The 25,210-nt window shown below is 44.9% G+C and overlaps 1 protein-coding gene across 2 annotated transcripts; it reads right to left on the reverse strand.

The window, feature by feature from the left end:
• Window positions 1–8,273: 8,273 nt before the first annotated feature.
• On the reverse strand, window positions 8,274–23,934 carry LOC121000769 (zinc finger protein 271-like). 2 transcript variants are annotated; one of them, XM_040431384.1, is made up of 3 exons: window positions 23,830–23,934; window positions 21,585–21,643; window positions 8,274–10,323 (listed from the first exon to the last, which is right to left on the reverse strand). In XM_040431384.1, the coding sequence occupies exon 3, from the start codon at window positions 10,289–10,291 to the stop codon at window positions 9,137–9,139; it is 1,155 nt and encodes a 384-aa protein (XP_040287318.1). In that variant the 5' UTR covers window positions 10,292–10,323; window positions 21,585–21,643; window positions 23,830–23,934; the 3' UTR covers window positions 8,274–9,136. The 2 variants fall into 2 exon arrangements, with proteins under 2 accessions (XP_040287318.1, XP_040287319.1); XM_040431385.1 differs by lacking the exon at window positions 23,830–23,934 and adding an exon at window positions 23,149–23,822.
• Window positions 23,935–25,210: the final 1,276 nt, after the last annotated feature.

Consider the following 25,210-nt stretch of genomic DNA (forward strand, 5'->3'; position numbering starts at 1 on the left):
TGTAGAAGGCTTGCACAGTAAAATATCAATTTTTGCAGATGACACTAAACGGTGTAAAGTAATTGACACGGAAGAGGACAGTATACTGTATATATACTACAGAGGACAGTATACTGTATATATACTACAGAGGACAGTATACTGTATATATATTACAGAGGACAGTATACTGTATATATATACTACAGAGGACAGTATACTGTATATATACTACAGAGGACAGTACACTGTATATATACACTACAGAGGACAGTACACTGTATATACATACCACAGAGGACAGTATACTGTATACACACCACAGAGGACAGTATACTGTATATATATATACTACAGAGGACAGTATACTGTATATATATACTACAGAGGACAGTATACTGTATATATACTACAGAGGACAGTATACTGTATATATACTACAGAGGACAGTATACTGTATATATACACTACAGAGGACAGTATACTGTATATATACTACAGAGGACAGTATACTGTGTATATACACTACAGAGGACAGTATACTGTATATATACTACAGAGGACAGTATACTGTATATATACTACAGAGGACAGTATACTGTATATATACTACAGAGGACAGTATACTGTGTATATACACTACAGAGGACAGTATACTGTGTATATACACTACAGAGGACAGTATACTGTATATATACTACAGAGGACAGTATACTGTATATATACTACAGAGGACAGTATACTGTATATATACTACAGAGGACAGTATACTGTATATATACTACAGAGGACAGTATACTGTGTATATACTACAGAGGACAGTATACTGTATATATATACTACAGAGGTCAGTATACTGTATATATACTACAGAGGACAGTATACTGTATATATACACTACAGAGGACAGTATACTGTATATATACTACAGAGGACAGTATACTGTATATATATACTACAGAGGACAGTATACTGTATATATACTACAGAGGACAGTATACTGTATATATATAGTACAGTGGATAGTATACTGTATATATACTACAGAGGACAGTATACTGTGTATATATATACTACAGAGGATAGTATACTGTGTATATATATATATACTACAGAGGACAGTATACTGTATATATAGTACAGTGGATAGTATACTGTATATATATGTACTACAGAGGACAGTATACGGCTACAGAGGGATCTGGATAGATTGGAGGCTTGGGCAGATAAGTGGCAGAGATGTTTAACACTGACAAATGTAAGGTTATGCACATGGGAAGGAATAATGCAAGTCACCCGTACATACTAAATGGTAAAACACTGGGTAACACTGACATGGAAAAGGACCTAGGAATTTTAGTGAACAGCAAACTAAGCTGTAGAAACCAGTGTCAGGCAGCTGCTGCCAATGCCAATAAGATAATGGGTTGCATCAGAAGGGGCATAGATGGCAGTGATGAGAACATAGTCCTGCCACTTTACACATCACTAGTCAGACCACACATGGAGGACTGTGTACAGTTCTGGGCTCCTGTGAACAAGGCAGACATAGCAGAGCTGGAGAGGGTTCAGAGGAGGGCAACTAAAGTAATTACTAGAATGGGGCAACTACAGTACCCTGAAAGATTATCAACATTAGGGTTATTCCCTTTAGAAAAAAGACGACTGAGGGAAGATCTAATTACTATGTATAAATATATCAGGGGTCAGTACAGAGATCTCTCCCATCATCTATTTATCCCCAGGACTGTGACTGTGACGAGGGGACATCCTCTGCGTCTGGAGGAAAGAAGGTTTGTACACAAACATAGAAGAGGATTCTTTACGGTAAGGGTACTTTCACACTAGCGTTTTTCTTTTCCGGCGTTGAGTTCCGTCCTAGGGGCTCAAATCCGGAACAGAACTGATCAGTTTAAGGCCTCTTTCACACTTGCGTTGTCCGGATCCGGCGTGCACTCCACTTGCCGGAATTACACGCCGGATCCGGAAAAACGCAAGTGTACTGAAAGCATTTGAAGACGGAACCGTCTTCCAAATGCGTTCAGTGTTACTATGGCACCCAGGACGCTATTAAAGTCCTGGTTGCCATAGTAGTAGTGGGGAGCGGGGGAGCGGTATACTTACAGTCCGTGCGGCTCCCGGGGCGCTCCAGAATGACGTCAGAGCGCCCCATGCGCATGGATGACGTGATCCATGTGATCACATGATCCATGAGCTTGGGGCGCCCTGACGTCACTCTGGAGCGCCCGGGGAGCCGCACGGAAGGTAAGTACACTGCTCCCCGCTCCCCACTACACTTTACCATGGCTGCCAGGACTTTAGCGTCCCGGCAGCCATGGTAACCACTCTGAAAAAGCTAAATGTCGGATGCGGCAATGCGCCGAAACGACGTTTAGCTTAAGGCCGGATCCGGATCAATGCCTTTCAATGGGCATTAATTCCGGATCCGGCCTTGCGGCAAGTGTTCCGGATTTTTGGCCGGAGCAAAAAGCGCAGCATGCTGCGGTATTTTCTCCGGCCAAAAAACGTTCCGTTCCGGAACTGAAGACATCCTGATGCATCCTGAACGGATTTCTCTCCATTCAGAATGCATTAGGATAATCCTGATCAGGATTCTTCCGGCATAGAGCCCCGACGACGGAACTCTATGCCGGAAGACAAGAACGCAGGTGTGAAAGAGCCCTTATCCCCATGCATTCTGAATGGAGAGTCAGTCCTTCAGGATGCATCAGGATGTCTTCAGTTCAGTCTTTTTGACTGATCAGGCTTTTCAGAAAAACGTAGCATGCAGTATTTTTACCTCCGGCCAAAAAGCCTGAACACTTTGACTGAACGCCGGATCAGGCCTTTTTCCCATTGACTTGCATTAACGCCGGATCTGGCACTGTGTGTTCAGTCAAAACGGATCAGGCTTTTGCATGTTAAACCCGAAAAATGTGAAAAAAAAGTTAAAGTCCATAAATGGCGGATCCGTTTTTTCCAATGCATTTTTTCATTGTGATCAAAATCCTGATCAGGATTCAAATGTAATCCGTTTTCACACGTTTTTCCGGATCCGGCGGGCAGTTCCGGTGTCGGAATTGAACGCCGGATTAAAACAACGCTAGTGTGAAAGTAGCCTAAGAGCAGTGAGACTATGGAGCTCTCTGCCTGAGGAGGTGGTGATGGTGAGTACAATAAAGGAATTCAGGAGGGGCCTGGATGTATTTCTGGAGTGTAATAATATTACAGGCTATGGCTACTAGAGAGGGGTCGTTGGTCCAGGGAGTTAGGGTCCATTCACACCCATTCATTTCTTTGGGGCAGCACGATGTGCTGCCCGGATACGGAATTGCGGACCCGCACTTCCGTTCCCGAAATAAATAGAACATGTCCTATTCTTGTCCGCAATTGCGGACAAGAATAGGCATATTCTATTACTGTGAGAATAATTGGCTTCTTCCTCAGTTTTTTTTTGCCTTCCTCTGGATCAACTTGCAGGATAACAGGCCGAACTGGATGGACAAATGTATTTTTTCAGCCTTATATACTATGTGGTGGCCGTAGCGATACTCTTTATTGTATACGTGTGGCTTTGCATTATAAAACACGAGCCCAAACTGTAGAAAGAAATTACTATGGGGTGAGTCAGCACAGAATGTATATATTGAGGGAATTCACATTTATCATTGTATATGAAGAGAAATTAAAGGGGCTGTACCAGTAAATGTGTCTCCGAGCCGCAGCTGAACGCTCTACTCACCTATTTCTGACAGTCCCATAGGAAATAAATAGAGCAGCAATGCCCGTGTTCATCTGCTGCTACGTTCACTTGGAGGACTCGAGACCCCTATTGTTGTGAGCGGTGGGGTTCCCAGTCTTCAGCCCCCGACTGATCCAGTGCTTATATATCGGGGTTGAATGACCAAGTAGGATTCCATATTGGAGAATCAGACCATTTTAATTTGCAGGGTTGTGGTTTGTACCACAGGATGTTGGATCCGTGACCCCATCATTCAGACACACAACTGCTGGGCCATGGAGAATGCGTGATGCGGTCTGACAGAAATACCAGACGTGTTCTAATCATCTGTGCCGGTTGTGACCCTGGGACTCTCCAGCTGTTTAGAAACTACAATGCCCAGCATGCCCTGCCCATCTGTAGCTGAAATGATAGGTGAATATGGAGCGTAAAGGTGTCCCCAGAACTTCTCACCTCTCCTCCTTGATCAAGTCCTATGCCCCCCATCTCCGGTTTAATGGCGAGGCTCTCATGCGATGCATGTACTATAGATGTGGCAATGCACATGTGCAACCACCACTCCAATTCTTGTGATGGACTTCCCAGTTGTCGGGCCTCCACTGGTCAGACATCCAGTGCAGAGGTGATAAGTTATGACTTCTGGGAGACAGATGGCCTCCTCAGCTGTACCCTTTGTGTGTGGTTTCAGGGGGGGCAGCACCTCAGCGTCTGTATGACGCCCATCTACGGAGAGCTCCAGGTCTTACTACTGATCCTAAAATGCTGCGGTATGGTCTCTACAAAAGCCCTTCGTGTGCCAATCATACCCACCAGCTCCTACGCCCTGTTCACCGACCATCCATTCTCCAGCTTGATTGGTCACAGACAGGACCATGCGTGCAGCTGCAGCCAGTGACTGGCCTCAGCGGTGGTGTACGACCAAGTAATAATATGCCACTTGGATACAGAGGCCAGCCATTGGCTGTAGCGGCACTCATGACCCCATCCGTTGGGTGCCGAAAGATCGCTGAACTGGGCAACAAGGGACAGAAAGCTGGGATACCGCCACTAAAACCAAATTCGGATGTTAATCCGCACACAATGTTGGGTTTTCTTAACATCGGGTGATCAGAACTGAACGTTCAGAGCGTCGCAGCTGCAGAAGACCTTGCTGGTGTGGGACCATAAAGGATATATATGGAGATATATATATATATATATATATATATAGAAAGATAAATGTCGCTATTCCACCATGTTCTTCACACAGCTCCTTGTTGCACAGAATCCCAAATGTTTCAGCTTAATAAAAAATAAAAAATATTCTAAAAAAAATATAAATATTTTCAAATCTCCCCCCCCCCCTTCTATTCACAGGTATTCGGTTTCTGGCTGCAAATTCCCAGTTCAATGTATTTCCATTAAAGGGAATGTCCCATTACAAGTACTTATCCCCATGATAGGGGACGAGTGTCTGAGCTGTGCTGGGGCCCCCACTGAGCGCTTGTACTGGGCTCTCCCCAGCAGTCACATAGAGTTAAAAGAAGGCGCAAGACCAGGCACCCTCCAGCTGTTGCAAAACTACAACTCCCAGCATGCCCGAACAGCCTACAGCAGGGCATTGCGGGAGTAGTAGTTTTACAACAGCTGGATGGCAGCAGCTTAAGGATGCCTGGCGTAGTCACACATGCATGCCAGACTGTGCCTAAGTTACTGCAACGGGACCCGTTGGGCTTTTAACAGATGCACCAAGGTGGACATGAACAGCCTAAGACGTGAATGACCCAAACTAACAGGATCAGGGATCGGTTCTGCCTCCAAGCCAGAATCGGCAGTGAGACCTCCACCTACAAGTGAAGCCCTGCATTTTATCTTGTGTAAAGTCTCATTCAGACGGCCATATGCTGTCCGCAGAATGCAGATCTGTTTTTTGCAGACAGTTCAGCATGTCATAGTTACATAGTTCATTCAGTTGAAAAAAAAAAAAAAAAAAAGACAGTCCATCAAGTTTAACCCCCCCCCCCCCCCCCCCAGGTGGGGACGCAAATCCCAGAAGGAAGTGAGACTCAGTCCATCAAGTTCAACCGAGGGATCGGTGGGGACGCGAATCCCAGAAGGAAGTGAGACTCAGATTTCAATACATTTCCATAAGCATTATGTAATTTACTTTCAAGAACTCATTTAAACCGCCCCCCGTTCCTGCTGTGACCACGTCCTGAGGAAGTCTATTCCAGATTCACATGTCAAAAAAAAAAAAACAGATAGCATTTCTGTGGACTTCTAGACTTCATTGGGCCTACATCCTGATTTTCACTGACAAGTATAGGACATGTGTAATTTGTTTTGCGGAGCCGTAGAACAGAAGAAAAAAGGGCCAAGTAGTAGTGAACGGGGCCACAGATCCGATGCAGAAAGCGACATACGGCTGTCTGACTGAGCAGTAAGGCTACATTCACATAAACAGGACAAACCAGGCTGCCATCTACGCCACATGCGTCACAGTGATTTTAAGTACCTGATGTTCTATGGACCTTTTTTTAATAGCCAGTGAATAGCAGCCATAAAAAAATTTTTTGGCCAGTTTGACTGCCAGGCAGACACCACTGAAATCCACAGGATGTTTTTGTAATAGCAGTTTGACAGGACGGCACCCTCTTTCACACCTGCGTTGTCCAGATCCGGCGTGCACTCCATTTGCCGGAGGTGCCCGCCGGATCCGTAACACCGCAAGTGAACTGAAAGCATTTGAAGACGGATCCGTCTTCAAAATGCGTTCAGTGTTACTATGGCAGCCAGGACGCTATTAAAGTCCTGGCTGCCATAGTAGTAGTGGGGAGCGGGGGAGCGGTATACTTACCGTCCGTGCGGCTCCCGAATGACGTCAGAGCGCCCCATGTGATCACGTCACCCATGCGCGTGGGGCGCCCCGACGTCACTCTGGAGCGCCCGGGAGCCGCACGGACAGTAAGTATACTGCTCCCCCGCTCCCCACTACACTTTACCATGGCAAACAGGACTTTAGCATCCTGGCAGCCATGGTAACCATTCAGAAAAAGCTAAACGTCGGATCCAGTAATGCGCCGAAACAACGTTTAGCTTAAGGCCGGATCCGGATTAATGCCTTTCAATGGGCATTAATTCCGGATCCGGCCTTGCGGCAAGTGTTCAGGATTTTTGGCCGGAGCAAAAAGCGCAGCATGCTGCGGTATTTTCTCCGGCCAAAAAACGTTCTGGTCCTGAACTGAAGACATCCTGATGCATCCTGAACGGATTTCTCTCCATTCAGAATGCATTAGGATAAAACTGATCAGGATTCTTCCGGCATAGAGCCCCGACTGAACTCTATGCCGGAAGAAAAGAACAACGCAAGTGTGAAAGAGCCCGAACGGCCTGTAAAAACGGGTACAGTTTAAAGCCTCTGCTTGACCTTATTGCTACAAAATCATACTGACAGCTTTATGTCAGTATAAGGCCTCATGCACATGACCGTATGTATTCTGCGGTCCGCCAAAAATACAGATAACGTCCGTGTGCATTCCGTATTTTGCAGAACAGCTGGTCCCTAATAGAACAGTCCTATCCTTGTCCGTAATGCGGACAATAATAGAACATTCAATTTTTTTGCGTAACGGAAATACGGATATATGGAAACGGAATGCACACTGAGTAACTTCTTTTTTTTTTTAAATGAATAGTTCCGCATACGGTCCGTTAAAAAAAAAAAAACACGGAACGGATACAAAGAAAATACGTTCGTGTGCATGAGGCCTAATCCTGTAAAGTAAGGTCAAGCAGAGGCGCACATCAGTATACTGCACAGAGGATCACATCTACACACTGAGCGCGAATCCTGCAATGAACTCGCTCCAGTGACACAGCAGACGATGAGCGATCCTGAGGATCAGTCAAATATCTTTTCCTGCAAAACCCCTTTAACTCTACCCGGCAATAATACCCTAAAATACAGTCCTTTCTTTCACTTCAGACCCAAGAATGCCTGGTATATACTGGGGTGCAACTACAACCCCTAACATCCTATTAGATCAAGAGAGCCTGACCTGTCATCCTTACATGAAGCACAAAGCAATAAAATATCTAAAACACCCTCCATAAAGAAAAAAAGATGGTCGGCACCACACAGAACGCTATCCAGATTAGCAGGGGGCCAAACACAACGGGGGGACGACAGGCATAAGAAGCTTCCGAAATAAAGGAGGATATATTCCACAGTACTCCCTTTACTAGATTCCACGCACGATGCAGTACTAGACAGGTAGAGCCGACCATGCCACTCGAGTACGGCTTCCCTGCATCGTGCATGTAATCCAATAAAGTGAATACAGATGGGGGGCGAGTGCTGTGGAATAGATCCTCGTTTATTTTGGAAATATATAAAAACCACCACAATGGATAGACCGGTACAGGCGGCTCCACCAAGAGGACTACAGGACCCAGCTAGGGATGCTGGGTAACAGGTCAATGTCATCACGGTGGGAGCAGCTACTGTGTGCAGGGAATCTACGTGACAGAGGTCAATGTCCAATGCAGAAGATAAAAAAAAAACTGGAGCAAGTTTATTGCAGCCTGACAGACAGCGAGCGCTGCGCCCAGATCACTGGAAACGAACTTTAATAACTTGCAGAATGATTTCTTACAGAATACAGTGAAGATTTCAATAAAAGCTGAACACTGAAGATGACATTTTATTAACCCTTCCTGAACGTAAAAAAAAAAGAAAGGAAAAAAAAAAAAAAAAACCCCTCCCCCACCCCTGGTTTATTATATAACTAAATCCAAACTAATGGCTACTAGCGTAAAACTCCGGTAGAGGTGCACCGTCCGTGCGAGGCGTCAAACTCAGCCGCAGGAAATGAAACTGGAGGCAACGGTGGTGGTTTTCAGTGATGCCGACGAGCAAAAAGGATGAAGATTCGGAAGGTTCGGAGAACATCGATGGTCAGTAGCACAAGTTCATGCTGCTCCTCCACCCAACGCATTTCCATTCAGTAGGTTGCAGAGAAACCTAGACGCTCACCCATCACATAAGCACTTGAGAAACATCTGCTTTCTTCAGATCCTTGGAATCCCGATCTGAGACATAACTCCCCCCCCCCCCCCCCCCCCACCCCCCAATAATCCGAGTCCTATCTACAACAGGGGACGTCCAGTATGATCACCAGTTGGCATGCAGCTATCTCCAAGAAGTGTCTCGTGTAAGCTTCTCCTGCCGACGTCCTCTCCTGTGACGATATACATGGGTAACTATATACAAAGTGTCCATCGCACAAGACATCTCTCTCATCAGAATGACAATGGTGGACACGCAGATAAGAAAAATAAGTTGGATACTGCCAATGAAGACCAACGTAAAGCTCGCTCTGAAGAATTACGGGGGGGAATCGGCTTGAAATTTAAAAACTGCGACTGTAAAAGCAATTAGTTAAAGGGCTTTGGCCTCTCCGTGTTCTGCATGTTGTGCACCCGGATGTGCGCCAGCAATGTCTCCTCTTTGTTGAAGCTCCTCTCGCACTGGTTGCACGGATAGGGTTTGTCAGGAGCGTGCGTGCCCTGGTGGGCCACCAACTGGGTTTTCAAGAAGAAGCTCTCGCTGCACTGGGTGCACTTGAAGGGCTTAGTGTCTGTGTGCACCCCCTCGTGAGTGATGAGCAGGGACTTGTCGTTGAAGCTCTTCTCGCAGTGCCGGCACTTGTAGGGCTTGGGTTTCAGGTGGCACTCTCCGTGGGCTTCCAGGCTGCTACGGTTGGGGAACCATTTGTTGCAATGGTTGCACTTCTGAGGCTTCTCTCCGGTGTGGGTTCTCTTGTGGGCGACAAGAAGGGACTGGTCATTGAATTTCTTATCGCACTGGTCGCAGTGGAAGGGTTTGCCTTCTCGATGGATGTTGCTGTGAGCGGCAAGCAGAGCCGGCTTGGAGAAGCTCTCGTCGCACAGAGAACACGGATAGGCCAGTTTTCCAGTGTGGATTCTTTGATGGGCTTCCAAAATAGACTTGTCTCGGAACTTTTTCTCGCAGTAATTGCACTGATGAGGCTTCTCGTCCGTCAGGAGGAGGGGGCTGTTGCTGCCACTCGAGTTGGAGCTTTCGGTGGGGGTTATGATTGGGGTTATGATTGGGGTTATGATAGGGGTCATGATTGGGGCCACGATTGCGGTCACGATTGGGGTCCCGGGAATGTCAATACGATTAACGGGTTGGTGCCCCTTGCGATGCATCATCAGGTCGGACTTTGAGAGGAAAGTGGCGTTGCAGACATCGCACACGTTGTTACTGATGTTTTTGTGAATTTTGCGGTGGGCATCCAGAGAGGCGCTGTGCTTGAAGCACTTCTCGCACTCCGAGCAGTAGTACTGTCTACGTCTTCTCAGGTTTCTTCCATGCGTAGGAGGAGAGTAGTCACTATCTTCGTCGTCGTCTTGAAGGCTTTCGTCTTCCAAATCCTCGTCGGCAGGAACAAAGTCTTCATCTCTGCGAGGCCTTTTCACCAGCCTTTTCAGCTGCAGCTCCTCCTCTTCCGGGTCAGGCTCAATGTAGACGTCAATGGTTTCTACATGGGTGGGACTGTCATCCATTCTCTCTGGAGCTCAGACTGCTTCCAGATAGTCTGTGAAAGGAAAGAGAAGGCGGTAAGTCAGCGATCAGTGGCGGTAGGTACCTGTGCAACACACAAACCCTAACTACAGTCTTCACTAAAATATTGGAAAAATATACAGCTGCAAGAAAAAGTAAGTGAACCCTTGGTGATAACGTGGATTTCTACACAAATTGCATCAGAAACACATATACAGGTGTACAGTTAACCCCTTAGAGACCCACACACCTTTTTATGATGGTCACTAAGGAGCCTTAGACTAGGCCGCTGCTGTGTTTCATCATCAGAGAAAGGCTCCGGTTCAAACTGCCCAGATCAGCAGAAGTTCTGATCCAGGACATTTAATCCCTTAGATGCCACTGTCAATAGCGACCACGGCATCAAAGTGGTTTAGAAGGAGGGTCTCCCTCCATCTCCCAAGGAATGAGATCGCAGGTGTGCTGATGCAGTCGCATGGTGGCCTACGGCCTAATGAAGTATTTCCTTTCAGGCGCAGCCCGCTGGTGACTGTCCGTAGGGCACCGGCAGTATAATACACTGTACTGCATAATTACAGAGTTCTATTGTAGAATTAGTAAATGGTTAAAAACTTTAAATGTTATTAATAAAAAAAAAACTCCAAGTTAAAATATATACCTTTTTCCATTGGGAAAAAAAAAAAAAAAAACTAAAAAAACTTTTCAATGTGTAAAAAAAAATAAAAAATTAAAATGCAAAGCTAAAATCCAAGTTATTTGGTATCACCACATCCGTAACAACCCGCACTAGACAGTTCATGTAATGTATCCCATAAAGTGAATGCTGTATAAGAAAAGAAAACATCAGAATCGCCGTTTTGCTTATGCGCCACAGGAAAAAAAAAAAAGAATACAAAAAAGGGATCAAAAAGTGTTATGTGCCCCAAAATGATACCAATAAAAACTACATCATCCCGCAAAATCAACCACTCACAGCTCTGTAGAAAGAAAAATAAAAGTGTCTTTGGAAATAGCAAAGCAAAAACATTTCTTTTATTCCCTATAACCACTATGACATACATTAAAAACTACAATTTGTCTACAATAAAAAAAAAACATGCCCCTGTATGACTACAGTGATTGGGGGGGGGGAAGAGTTCTCTTCTTTGGAAGGCAATGATTATTTATAAAAAAAAAAGTACAAAATTGCTTTATCACCAGGCCCAAAACAGGCTGCTCACTAAGGGGTTACTGACTTATTGACCCCATTGAGTAAACATCCACCAAACCATGACACCACCCCCTCCATTCTTCAGTCCTTCCATGTTTCTCTTCCCCAGTGCACTGTGGCCCCTCCAGGAGGTCCTGGGTACACCTCAGACTGGTCATGGCCTCCTTCCTGGTGTTCTTCCAGTGACGGTGGACACAAGCTGAGGTTCCTGGAGTCTTCTGCTGCCCTCGGGTTCTTCACCTCTTTCAGCATCGCCTGTTACGCTCCTGGGGGCAGTCGTCCTCCATATTCTCCATTCACTGCAGCTTTCTATCTGTATGCATGACGCACCGACTACTGGAGATGGAGAAGGCAGCGAAAAAAACAAACAAAAAAAAAAACCTTCTGCCATCTCAACGGGAAGCCCAGCTGTCAGACAATGGCTTCCCTGATCAAGCACAATCTCCATGCAGCTGCTAACTATGCAAGGACGTTCAGAAACCTCCTTGAACAGTTAAAGGGGTCCTCTCACCTCAGCAAATGGCATTTCGCATGTAGATGCAGTTAATAAAAAGCCCTTACTAATGTATTGTGATTCTCCATATTGCTTCCTTTGCTGGCTGGATTCATTTTTCCATCACATCATACATGGTTCGTTATCATGGTTACGACCTATAGGAAAAATCGCCAGCCTATGTGCGCTCCTACGGTCCTGGCCTGTTGTGCATTTTCATAGGTATCACATTTATATCAGAATATCCTAATTATAGTGGATTTTATATATAAGAGGCCATATTGTTATATGTTATGTATTTTAACCACCTCCGGACCGCTGTACGCAGGATCGCGTTCCAGAGGTGGCAGCGCTGCGCAGAGTCACGCATATACGCGTCATCTCGCGAGACGCAAGATTTCGCTCAAAGCCGGCCCGCGCATGCGCATCGCGGGCCGGCAAAAGTTAAAGAAGAAGTTCGTCACCAGCCTGCCAGCAACCATCATTGGCTGGCAGGCTGGCGATTTTTAAAAAATCCAATCACAAGCCATATAACAGATCATATTAGTAAATATGATCTGTTATATGGCTTCTCTGCTCCTCTGCTGGTCCTTTTCGTCGGTTGGATCCAGCAGAGGAGCAGACATCACTGTGAGTAGCACCAACACTACACCTTAGCCCCAGATCACCCCCCTGCACCCCAATTAACCCTTTGATCACCCCTTTGATCGCCCCTGTCAATCACTTAGTGAAAGACAAAAAGTGATCAGTGTAAACTGTCACTTTTTTTTTTCCACTAGTATTGGCTGTTAGGTTTTAGGGATAGTTTAGGCCCCTTGGTTAGGTAGTTTAGCGTCAGTTAGCGCCCACCCCACCGCAGTCACTTTTATTCGCTGAATAGCGTATCGCTAATCAGCATTTGTACTTTTATAGTATCTGTAAGTGATCAAAACTGATCACGGTCAGATCTATAATAGTATTAGTGTCACTTTAGTTCGCCCTCCACCCAAAACGCAGTGTTTGCCCGATCAGGCCTGATCGGTCGCCCACACGTGCGTTCACCCACGCCCGCCCCACCGCAGTGACAAAAAATATATATTTTTTGATCACTGCACATTCATTTTACACGCACTGCGGCGATAAAAAAAAATCAGTTTTGATATTTTTTATCAACCGCAGCGGCCTCCGGTACTTCGCTAGCCTCCCCTTTGTAAGACAGGCTTGCTTTTTTTCTTGGGTAGTCTCAGGGAATACCCCTAAATTTAGTAGTCCAAAATGTCAAACAGGGGGTATTCTTCTGAAGAGGCCTACAGGATTCTGACCCAGTCGGATGAGGAGTGGGAACCCTCATCTGACGAATCTAGCGGGTCAGAATATGAACCTGTGGAAAGCAGTGGCTCTCTGACCCAAAGTTCGGACGAGGAGGTGGAGGTCCCTGGCAGCACCAGGCGTACCCGGCCCCGTGTCGCTAGACCACAGGTTGTGCAGGATCCGTTTCAAGAGCAGCAGAGTGGGGCTGGCGCTGTCGGATCACGTGGTGAGACATACACCAGCAGCGCAGCCCTTCCTGGACCTAGTACCAGCACTGCCGTACAACATGGTGACGTGGCGAGCACCAGAAGGGCAGTTGAAGCTGGTACGGTGGCACGTGCACTAGTTACCCCGTCGCAGCCACCGCACAGACAGGCCTGTAGAGCCCCTAGAATCCCTGAGGTGCTGGCAAACCCTGATTGGCAGTCACCAACTTCAGCCGCACCAGTAGTTCCCCCTTTCACCGCCCAGTCTGGAGTTCGGGTTGAGACGGCTCAAATCGGTTCGGCCCTGGGATTTTTTGAGCTGTTCTTGACTGCGGAGCTCTTGGACTTAGTCGTGGCAGAGACCAACCAGTATGCCACACAATTTATATCCGCCAACCCGGGAAGCTTTTATGCCCAGCCTTTCCGGTGGAAACCAGTCCAAGTTTCCGAACTTAAAATTTTTCTGGGCCTTCTCCTCAACATGGGTCTAACCAAAAAGCATGAATTGCGGTCATATTGGTCCACGCACCCGATTCATCACATGCCCATGTTCTCTGCTGCTATGTCCAGGACACGTTTTGAGACCATCCTCCGTTTCCTGCATTTTAGCGACAACACCACCTCCCGTCCCAGAGGCCACCCTGCTTTTGACCGGCTCCACAAAATTCGGCCCCTCAGACCATTTCAACCAGAAATTTGCAGATTTGTATACCCCGAGCAAAACATCTGCGTAGACGAGTCCCTAATACATTTTACCGGGCGCCTTGGCTTCAAACAGTACATCCCAAGCAAGCGTGCCCGGTATGGGGTCAAATTGTATAAGCTCTGTGAAAGGGCCACAGGCTATACCCACAAATTTCGGATCTATGAGGGAAAAGATCAGACCCTGGAGCCGGTCGGTTGCCCTGACTACCTGGGGAGCAGTGGGAAGACAGTCTGGGACTTGGTGTCACCCTTATTTGGCAAGGGGTACCATCTTTATGTGGACAATTTCTACACAAGTGTGGCCCTCTTTAGGCATTTGTTTCTAGAACGAATTTGCGCCTGTGGCACCGCGCGAACTAGTCGCGTGGGCTTCCCCCAACAGCTTGTAACCACCCGTCTTGCAAGGGGGGAGAGGGCTGCCTTGTGTAACGAAGAACTGCTCGCGGTGAAATGGAGAGACAAGCGTGACGTTTACATGCTCTCCTCCATTCACGCAGACACGACAATACAAATAGAACGGGCAACCAGTGTCATTGAAAAGCCCCTCTCAGTCCACGACTATAATGCGCTCATGGGAGGGGTGGACTTCAATGACCAGATGTTGGCTCCCTATTTAGTTTCCCGCAGAACCAGACGCTGGTATAAGAAGGTGTCTGTATATTTGATTCAATTGGCTCTGTACAATAGTTTTGTTCTCTACAGTAAGGCTGGGAGAACAGGATCCTTCCTCAAATTCCAGGAAGAGATCATCGAGAACCTCCTTTACCCAGGAGGTTCCGTGGCCCCATCCACCAGTGTAGTTAGCCGTCTACACGAGCGACATTTCCCCAGTGTCGTTCCTGGTACCTCAACCCAACCGCCACCCCGAAAAAAATGTTGTGTCTGTAGCAGGAGTGGAATAAGGCGTGACACCCGCTATTTCTGTCCTGACTGTCCTGACCACCCTGCCCTATGCTATGGAGAGTGTTTCCGGAAGTACCACACACAGGTACACCTAGCATAGGGATTGCATCTCACAGGACAGGCACACAGGGCTATTAGGGCCCTTTTACTCTCAGCTGCTGCAAACCTCTCCTTTCACCTGGGATAAAGTGCATAACGTACTTCGCCACATCTTTGGGCGATTTGCGCTTTGCACATTGTCCCATGGGGAAGGAGAGGTTTGTTCTATAAAGGTAAAAAAAAATAAACAAAAAAAAAATTACCGGTAAGTAAAAAAGTTAAAAAAAAGTTAATATGTTCTGTTCTAAAGTTAATAAAGTTATTGCGTTGCGGCCTGTTTTTTTTTTTTTGTTTTGTTTTTTTTACCTTCCAGGTGGACCAACCGATCGACTAGCTGCAGCACTGATGTGCATTCTGACAGAAGCATTGTGCTGCTGTCAGATTACACGCAAGTCGGTGTATGTGGCGCTGCAAGACGAGATTTCTCCTCTGCAGTAAAAGATACGTTTGCCGAGGCATATGAGCTGAGGAGGTGGCGGTGTTCATATACTTTGGCAAACACTTTGTATATATATAAAAAAAAAAAAATCCCGGCAATTATTTATTCATCCACATCGATTGATTTGAATGGAGAAATCGGGTTTGCCAGGGCATACGAGCTGAAGTGGGTATGGATGTTGGGCGGAGCTCCTATGTCCTGGCAGACGCCTTTCCCCTCCTTTTTCTTTTTTTGGCAGAGATTTTTTCATCCACATTGATCGATGCGAATGAAAAAATCTGTGCCGTTCATTTTTTTCTTTCAGCCCAGAGGCTGAACGGAAAAAAAAAAATCTCATTACCCGTATGCTCAATATAAGGAGAATAGCAGAAACTCCTAATGCTGGGCATACATGTAATGATTGCGGAGACCCTCAAATGCCAGGGCAGTACAAACACCCCACAAATGACCCCAATTTGGAAAGAAGACACCCCAAGGTATTTGCTGAGGGGCATATTGAGTCCATGAAAGATTTAAATTTTTGTCCCAAGTTAGCGGAAAGGGAGACTGAGAAAAAAAAAAAATATCAATTTCCGCAAACCTGTGCCAAATTATTTTTTTTTCTATGAACTCGCCATGCCCCTCAATGAATACCTTGGGGTGTCTTCTTTCCAAAATGGGGTCACATGTGGGGTATTTATACTGCCCTGGCATTTTAGGGGCCCTAAAGCGTGAGAAAAAGTCTGGTATCCAAATGTCTAAAAATGCCCTCCTAAAAGGAATTTGGGCACCTTTTCCCACCTAGGCTGCAAAAAAGTGTCACACATGTGGCATCTCCGTATTCAGGAGAAGTTGGTGAATGTGTTTTGGGGTGTCATTTTACATATACCCATGCTGGGTGAGATAAATATCTTGGTCAAATGCCAACTTTGTATAAAAAAATGGGAAAAGTTGTCTTTTGCCAAGATATTTCTCTCACCCAGCATGGGTATATGTAAAATGACACCACAAAACACATTCCCCACCTTCTCCTGAGTACGGAGATACCAGATGTGTGACACTTTTTTGCAGCCTAGGTGGGCAAAGGGGCCCATATTCCAAAGAGCACCTTTCGGATTTCACAGGTCATTTACCTACTTACCACACATTAGGGCCCCTGGAAAATGCCAGGGCAGTATAACTACCCCACAAGTGACCCCATTTTGGAAAGAAGAGACCCCAAGGTATTCCGTGAGGGGCATAGTGAGTTCATAGAACTTTTTATTTTTTTGTCACAAGTTAGTGGAATATGAGACTTTGTAAGAAAAAAAAAATATATATATATATCATTTTCCGCTAACTTGTGACAAAAAATAAAAAGTTCTACGAACTCACTATGCCCATCAGCGAATACCTTAGGGTGTGTACTTTCCGAAATGGGGTCATTCGTGGGGTGTTTGTACTGTCTGGCCATTGTAGAACCTCAGGAAACATGACAGGTGCTCAGAAAGTCAGAGCTGCTTCAAAAAGCGGAAATTCACATTTTTGTACCATAGTTTGTAAACGCTATAACTTTTACCCAAACCATTTTTTTTTTACCCAAACATTTTTTTTTTATCAAAGACATGTAGAACAATAAATTTAGAGCAAAATTTATATATGAATGTCGTTTTTTTTTGCAAAATTGTACAACTGAAAGTGAAAAATGTCATTTTTTTGCAAAAAAATCGTTAAATTTCGATTAATAACAAAAAAAGTAAAAATGTCAGCAGCAATGAAATACCACCAAATGAAAGCTCTATTAGTGAGAAGAAAAGGAGGTAAAATTCATTTGGGTGGTAAGTTGCATGACCGAGCAATAAACGGTGAAAGTAGTGTAGGTCAGAAGTGTAAAAAGTGGCCTGGTCTTTCAGGGTGTTTAAGCCATAGGGGCTGAGGTGGTTAAAGAGGGCCGAGAGAGAGGTTCATGGAAAGGACAGTTCATGTACCAGTCTGAGTCATTCTTGTCTCCTCGTGGATTTATGACCGAGATAAGAATATTTTCTAGACGCATCTGGTGCTAATTATCTCTACAGTTTGGTATCTATTAATGAAGCAGAAAATATGTAATCTCTATATACACGTAAAATCAACCTTAGTTTTGTTAGTATAAAAGATAATCAATAGGACATATGTATCGTTTTATATTATTGGATATTATGAAGGACGTCAATGCATCTATTATCTTCTATATTTCTCACTAGGAACACACATACTCCTAAAGCAAGAATTTAAAGTGTAGAATGTGTTAACAAGTCCTCGTTCAAGGAAGATGGTGTTATTTTAACTAACAAATCAATCGTTGAAGCAACCGATGAGACACAAATGGCTGTGAGAGAACAAGGTTCATTATATTATCGGTACATAAATCTGAGTGTATGGAAAAAGTCTAAATGGTGCCCAAACGTCTGTGTTTTGGTTGTTTTTTGTGTCAGAACTAATCCCTGGAGCTCTGCTTTAAGGTTCCATATGTCATGCGTATAGAATGCGAGAAAGTCAAACGTGGATATTTAACCCTTACTAGAATGATACTAATAGCTTAGGTAATATTGTCACCTAGGGGTAAATGAGTAACATTACACCAACAGCAGAAATGCATTTTGGGTAATACAATGACATCACCGTCATTATCATATGTACAGGTCCTAGCCGACAATGATTGGAAAATTCCAAGTTAGGAAGGTGTCTGATAAGTTTGTGATCATAAACCACACGCACATGAAGGGAGGAAACAGCAACAGGAAAGAACAGGGAGCAACAGAAGACACTGAAACAGAGAAACAAAGAAATTAAGCACACCCCAGGAGGAAATCCCAATGATGAGAACAGACCTGAGAGCCGACTTCCCTTAGACTCTGCATACTCGGGTAACGTATAACTTTAGTTTGTGCAGTATTGATTAAATTAATCAGCCTGATACTTGGTAAACTCCCCGCTGTAGGGCGGATGCATAATGTTAGATGTACTACATCAATATTATCACTATTCAGTAAAGATGCATATTACTGAATAAAAGATTCAATATTGACATCGAGAGAGATCAGGCTTGATAATTTATAAGCGGTGCGGCAATACTACCCGATTACCCGAGATTTGTCATAGTTTGTGCAGAGCAAGAGTTCGTATCCATCATTATTGAGTTTTATATCTCATGATTGTGGTTGAGACACGGCTTGTGTTATGGAACGCTGGTAGTCGTGTTGGAGCCATCTAGTGGTGAATTTTAGGTACTGCATATCACTGTTATTGCATATTATTGACTTATATTCATTAAGCTTTGATTGTATCTTACGTTATTATATAATAAATCATTAATATTTTTGCATAGACGCTTGTACCATGATTTACTGATTGCACAACATACCGTATTTTTTGGCCCATAAGACGCACTGCCCCCCCTAAAATGGAAGGGGGGGGGGACGCTAGTGCGTCATATGGGGTGAAAACAGGGCAATAAAATATAACATGTGCGGCGCATTGCACGGTACATCGCAAGCTGAGCTGCATAGAAACAGCAGCCTGCGATGTACCAAACATCTGTGTACCTGGAGAGGGAGAGACCGGCGGCCACAGCGCGGGCTTGTTGATGGGGACAGCCGCTGGCTATTAGGGTCAGGTGGCGTGGCTGGTGCAGGCAGATGAGGGGCGGAGCAGGCTTTCCCGCCACACATGCCTGCTCCGCCTCCATGAGATACTGGACTGGCATCCTGCTTAGTGCAGGAGCGCACGGCATCATTGGTTGCTATGACGACGAGCGCTTCCTGCTGCCCTAGTACAGAATTACACTCATATAGATCATACGAGTGTAATACTGTACAGCGGTGGCAGCAGGAAGCGCTCGTCCTCATAGCAACCAATGGCTCTGTGCGCTCCTGCACTTAGCAGGATGCCAGTCCGGTACCTCACAGACTATGTTCCAATGATAGGAGGCATAGGGGCTGATCGGAGGTCTTCTATAGATTGGGGCTCTTATCTGAGGTCCGATTGGGGGGTCACTCACATTGTGGTCAGAGCTGAGGTCTTGGTAACATTGGGGGTCTGATTGGGGCTGTCAGCCGAGTTCTAATTAACAGACCTCAGGTCAGACCCCCTAATAAAAAAAAATGTTTTTCCTTTTGTCGTCCGCTAAAACCTAGGCGCGTCTTATGGGCATTTTATATGTCCACCTCGAGGATCAACTCCCTTTGAAATGTTTTCTTTTGATCCATTTTTTTTATATAAAGCATTTGCTTTATGTCCCCGACAGACCACGAGAAGAGCCAGCGCTTCCTCCTATAGTGCGCAAGCTGACCACCGCAGCTGGATTGTAGGGTGGCTGTAACCATGGAAACAAGGCGTTTATAATGAGGGAAAAATGAATCAAGCCAGGAAAGAAGGCAATATGGAGAATCACAATACATTAGTATGAGCCTTTTATTAACCCATTCCCAACCTCTTTACGAAAATACCAGCACCACACATGAACGGCACTGGAGCATGGCCAGCGGGTCTCCGCTGTTTGAAATAGCATGGACCCGTGGCTAATGACCGCGACTAGCAATAACGTCGATAGCGGTCATTATTTTAATGCCGTGATCATCGTCTGCATCCTCGGCAGACAATGGGGATGCCGGTAATTGACTTTAATAAGCTGGGTATTGAAGCTGCAATTCTTATGCTGGCCAACAGGTGGCAGGTCAACATAAGAAATAAGGAATTCAGCCATTACCATGCTTCTCTATGGGACATGGTGATAGTAAAGGGAAAAAAAAAAATTGTGAGTCTTGCAGCCTCAAACACTGGCTACAAAAACAAAACAAAAAAAAGTTAAAAAAATAAATTAAAAATATAAACATTTAGATCACCCCCTTTCTGTAGAATAAAAAAAAAAAATAAACACATAAATACCAAAATATAAACATCATTGGCATCACCGCGCCCAAAAACGCCCGCACTATTAAAATATAAAAATATTTTTGTAATACGGCAAATAGCGCAAAAGAACAAAGTATCAAAATGGCCGATTTGTGATTTTTTTCGTCACTTCTCTTACCCAAAAAAATGTAATAAAATGTGATCAAAGTCACACACTCCAAAATGGTATGAATATAAAATACAGATTGTCCGGCAAAAAATGAGCCCCCACACAGCTCTGTACACAGAAGTATTAAAAAGCTATGGGGGTCAGAATATGGTGATTTTTGACTTTATTTTTACACTATTTAACCTTAAAAAAAACTATCCATATGGGGTATCGTTGTAATCGTACTGACCCAGAGAATGAAGGGCACGGGTCACTTTTACCGCAAATGAAATGCCATAGGGACAAAACCAGTAAAACGGTGAAGGAATTGCATTTTTTTTTCCGATTCCACCCCATTTGGATTTATTTCTTCTCACTACATTGTAGGACATAATTAATGGCGGCTTTAGAAAGAACTTGTCCTGTAAACAGAAAGCCCTTATATGGACAGGAGCCATAACCTTTTTATATTTCTGTTCACAAGGAAGACAGGGAAGTAAAAAACAAAAAACTACAGTCTCCAATGGGTTTTAAACAGCAGGCACCTAAAGTTCATGTGTGCAATGGACGATAACGTCGCACACATTTAATCCCTCGGGTGCCGTGGTAATCTAATTTCATATATATATATATTTTTTTTTTATCAAATTCAAAATCACCCCCTTTCCCCAAAAATGTATTAAAAAAACAATTAGCCGTGCACCACATCTACATGAAACACCTCCTGCAATCAGCCAGAGGGTCACTTACTCGCCCTGCGGATACAGACACGACTGCGGCGCGTGATCCGGTTACAAGGCCTTCGTCTCTAACAATCAAGCGTAATCAGAAAATAATGTGAAATCAAGTTGATTCCAAAGGGTTCACTTACTTTCCACAGCACACTTAGAGCCCTCCCCATTAACCTGTGTTTGCCGGCAGACGAGGCCGAGCGACCCAGTGATTACTTACCAGCAGATGAAAGGAAACCGGTAGCAATAAAAGGAACACTGCGCCAAACTGGAGGCGACCTGAGGAGAGAAGGCAAACCGGATGACACGGGTAGTAAGCATCACCCCAAATATACACGAATACAGCCCCCCTCTGACATCACCAATCTCATCTGATAAAGACTTACACTATAACTCACCAAGGAGGAAAAACTACTGAGCTAAAGGAGGCACCAGATACACGTACTACATGGGGATCCCAAGTTACATCCTGTATTATACTCCAGAGCTGCACTCACTATTCTGCTGGTGCAGTCACTGTGTACATACATTACTTATCCTGTACTGATCCTGTCTTACATCCTGTATTATACTCCAGAGCTGCACTCACTATTCTGCTGGTGCAGTCACTGTGTACATACATTACTTATCCTGTACTGATCCTGAGTTACATCCTGTATTATACTCCAGAGCTGCACTCACTATTCTGCTGGTGCAGTCACCGTGTACATACATTACTTATCCTGTACTGATCCTGAGTTACATCCTGTATTATACTCCAGAGCTGCACTCACTATTCTGCTGGTGCAGTCACTGTGTACATACATTACTTATCCTGTACTGATCCTGAGTTACTTCCTGTATTATACTTCAGAGCTGCACTCACTATTCTGCTGGTGCAGTCACTGTGTACATACATTACTTATCCTGTACTGATCCTGAGTAACATCCTGTATTATACTCCAGAGCTGCACTCACTATTCTGCTGGTGGAGTCACTGTGTACATACATTACTTATCCTGACTGATCCTGAGTTACATCCTGTATTATACTCCAGAGCTGCACTCACTATTCTGCTGGTGCAGTCACTGTGTAAATACATTACTTATCCTGTACTGATCCTGAGTTACATCCTGTATTATACTCCAGAGCTGCACTCACTATTCTGCTGGTGGAGTCACTGTGTACATACATTACTTATCCTGTACTGATCCTGAGTTACATCCTGTATTATACTCCAGAGCTGCACTCACTATTCTGCTGGTGCGGTCACTGTGTACATACATTACTTATCCTGTACTGATCCTGAGTTACATCCTGTATTATACTCCAGAGCTGCACTCACTATTCTGCTGGTGCAGTCACTGTGTACATACATTACTTATCCTGTACTGATCCTGAGTTACATCCTGTATTATACTCCAGAGCTGCACTCACTATTCTGCTGGTGCAGTCACTGTGTACATACATTACTTATCCTGTACTGATCCTGAGTTACATCCTGTATTATACTCCAGAGCTGCACTCACTATTCTGCTGGTGGAGTCACTGTGTACATACATTACTTATCCTGTACTGATCCTGAGTTACATCCTGTATTATACTCCAGAGCTGCACTCGCTATTCTGCTGGTGCAGTCACTGTATACATACATTACTTATCCTGTACTGATCCCAAATTACACCCTGTATTATACTCCAGAGCTGCACTCACTATTCTGCTGGTGCAGTCACTGTGCACATACATTACTTATCCTGTACTGATCCCGAATCACACCCTGTATTATACTCCAGAGCTGCACTCACTATTCTTCACAGTCAGTAGTTACACCTGAAATCTACATGTTGATTCTCGCTGTAGATGTTTTTATTCCATTGAGAAGATGCAGATTCTGGACGGTTACACAGGGGGCGGAGGTGATATTTTGGGGTGACCTCCCCACATTTGAGGAGCTGTAATCCTTTCTCTGTGTCCTGAAAGCTGCAGACGCCTCCACCACCACCAGGGGGCGCAGCGCTCCTTCTGGAGGGGCGCACGTTGCAGTATTTGGGGGGTTCAGCACTACTTGGGGGGCACAGACTGTTCCATCCCTCCCTGCCCCCATCACGAGGAGCACATTCTGGGGGCTGCACTGTCCCGGGGGTGTGAGGCTGCAGGCTCCAGCGCAGCCGCACTTCCCGCCTTCCTCCTCCTGCCGCACGCCCGCTGCCGCCGCCACATCCCCGGCCCCAGCTGCCGCCTCTATCTCCCGACCACCCATCCATCCATCCTCCCTGTAACCCGCCCGGCAGACCCCGGCCTCCTCACCACCTCCACCGCCTGCCTGTCTGGGCCTCGCGCACCGCTCTTCAGGACGGCACACGGAGTGCCCGAGCTCTGAGCGCCCTATACAGAGTGATATACCGCCCCGACAACCCGGCACTGCGGCGCTACAGGCCGGAGAAGAAAGCCGTCCGTGAGAAGGGCGGCCCCGTCCAGTCACCCACCCGGCGAGCGGCGTCCTCACAACACAGCGGCGACGAGGCTGAAGCGCCAAAGAAAGCGGCGGCGAGAGAAAGGTCCCGGATGTGACGACACGGCGGGACGTACCCTGCGGCATGACGTCACCCTTAGCCCCGCCCTCCGCAGCTCTGTGTGTGAGGAGACTGAGGCGGCGGCCCCGGGCCTCACACTGGAGGGAAGCGACTGGAATCAGCATGAGAGGGCACCTCGTGATAGTAATATCGTGATAGGGCCAGAAAACAGACCCCGAGATGTCACAGAGTCACGATATAACAGTCATTATGTCACTATAATAATACAGCGGTCACCTGTTATATCCTAATAGTGTTATAATAATACACCGGTCACCTGTTGTATCATAATAGTGTTATAATAATACACCGGTCACCCGTTATATCATAATAGTGTTATAATAATACACCGGTCACCCGTTATATCATAATAGTGTTATAATAATACACCGGTCACCCGTTATATCATAATAGTGTTATAATAACACAGCGGTCACCTGTTATATCATAATAGTGTTATAATAATACACCGGTCACCCGTTATATCATAATAGTGTTATAATAATACACCGGTCACCCGTTATATCATAATAGTGTTATAATAATACAGCGGTCACCCGTTATATCATAATAGTGTTATAATAATACAGCGGTCACCTGTTATATCATAATAGTGTTATAATAATACACCGGTCACCTGTTATATCATAATAGTGTTATAATAATACACCGGTCACCCGTTATATCATAATAGTGTTATAATAATACTCCGGTCACCTGTTATATCATAATAGTGTTATAATAATACAGCGGTCACCTGTTATATCATAATAGTGTTATAATAATACAGCGGTCACCTGTTATATCATAATAGTGTTATAATAATACACCGGTCACCCGTTATATCATAATAGTGTTATAATAATACACCGGTCACCCGTTATATCATAATAGTGTTATAATAATACAGCGGTCACCCGTTATATCATAATAGTGTTATAATAATACAGCGGTCACCTGTTATATCATAATAGTGTTATAATAATACACCGGTCACCTGTTATATCATAATAGTGTTATAATAATACACCGGTCACCCGTTATATCATAATAGTGTTATAATAATACAGCGGTCACCTGTTATATCATAATAGTGTTATAATAATACACCGGTCACCCATTATATCATAATAGTGTTATAATAATACAGCGGTCACCTGTTATATCATAATAGTGTTATAATAATACACCGGTCACCCATTATATCATAATAGTGTTATAATAATACAGCGGTCACCAGTTATATCATAATAGTGTTATAATAATACAGCGGTCACCTGTTATATCATAATAG

This window comes from Bufo bufo, chromosome 5, assembly GCF_905171765.1.
Source record: "Bufo bufo chromosome 5, aBufBuf1.1, whole genome shotgun sequence".
In the NCBI taxonomy this organism is placed as follows: Eukaryota; Metazoa; Chordata; class Amphibia; order Anura; family Bufonidae; genus Bufo; species Bufo bufo.

What these genes read in the sequence shown, in the direction of transcription:
- LOC121000769 (XM_040431384.1), bottom strand. Translation starts at nt 10,291, where the DNA reads ATGGATGACAGTCCCACCCATGTAGAAACCATTGACGTCTACATTGAG.